Consider the following 643-nt stretch of genomic DNA (forward strand, 5'->3'; position numbering starts at 1 on the left):
TCGCAATCGCGGACGGGCTACGTGTTTGGAAAGTGACTGCGTAATCGCGAGTGAAGTGTGTTACCGGGTGGAGTCCTCCTCTCTAACGTCGTTCCGTACGGTCACGAGCGTGCTCCTCCAATTTTTATTTTCCGATCGACTCGATGCTCGATGCTCGGTGTTCGATGATTCGACGGTTCTGGATCGTTGCTAGCTACTTGGCTGTCGCGCGTACTTGCTTCCACTTCCTCCTCTGAGGATTAGTCGAAAAAGCGAGGTGAAAAGCGAGGGTGGGGACGCGACCGCGGCGGAAGGTAGAGAAAATCTGTAATCGTAAGGAAGATCGGTCGGATCTTCGGAAGAATCGTTGGCGAAAATGAGGGGTGCCAATCAAGATACCGCGACACCGTATTGTCGTTGCAGAGTGCTGTACTTGGGCAGCTCCGTGCCCCATGCCAGCAAGGAAGGTTTACTCGGTGTCCAGGAACCTTTGAGGGAATTGTATCCGGAGCAGGGCGCCCTAGGAGCACGTGGACTCGACTCCTGGCTCAGCGTTTGGAGCAATGGCCTGTTATTGGAGAACGTGGACGAGCATCGCAAGAAGGTTACCAGGTTCTTTCCCATCGAGGCGCTTCACTATTGCGCCGCGGTCAGGCACGTCAAA

The 643-nt window shown here is 54.7% G+C and overlaps 1 protein-coding gene across 1 annotated transcript in view; it reads left to right on the forward strand.

Annotated features, from left to right (window-relative positions):
* The first annotated feature begins 6 nt into the window (after window positions 1-6).
* LOC102675830 overlaps window positions 7-643 on the forward strand; it is a 2,444-nt gene continuing 1,807 nt past the window's right edge. The window contains exon 1 of the mRNA XM_031511609.1: window positions 7-643. This exon is cut by the window's right edge and continues 331 nt beyond it. Coding sequence (XP_031367469.1) covers window positions 356-643 — 288 coding nt within the window. The 5' untranslated portion in view covers window positions 7-355.

The sequence above is a fragment of the Apis dorsata genome, unplaced genomic scaffold (assembly GCF_000469605.1).
Source record: "Apis dorsata unplaced genomic scaffold, Apis dorsata 1.3 scaffold_332, whole genome shotgun sequence".
NCBI lineage: Eukaryota > Metazoa > Arthropoda > Insecta > Hymenoptera > Apidae > Apis > Apis dorsata.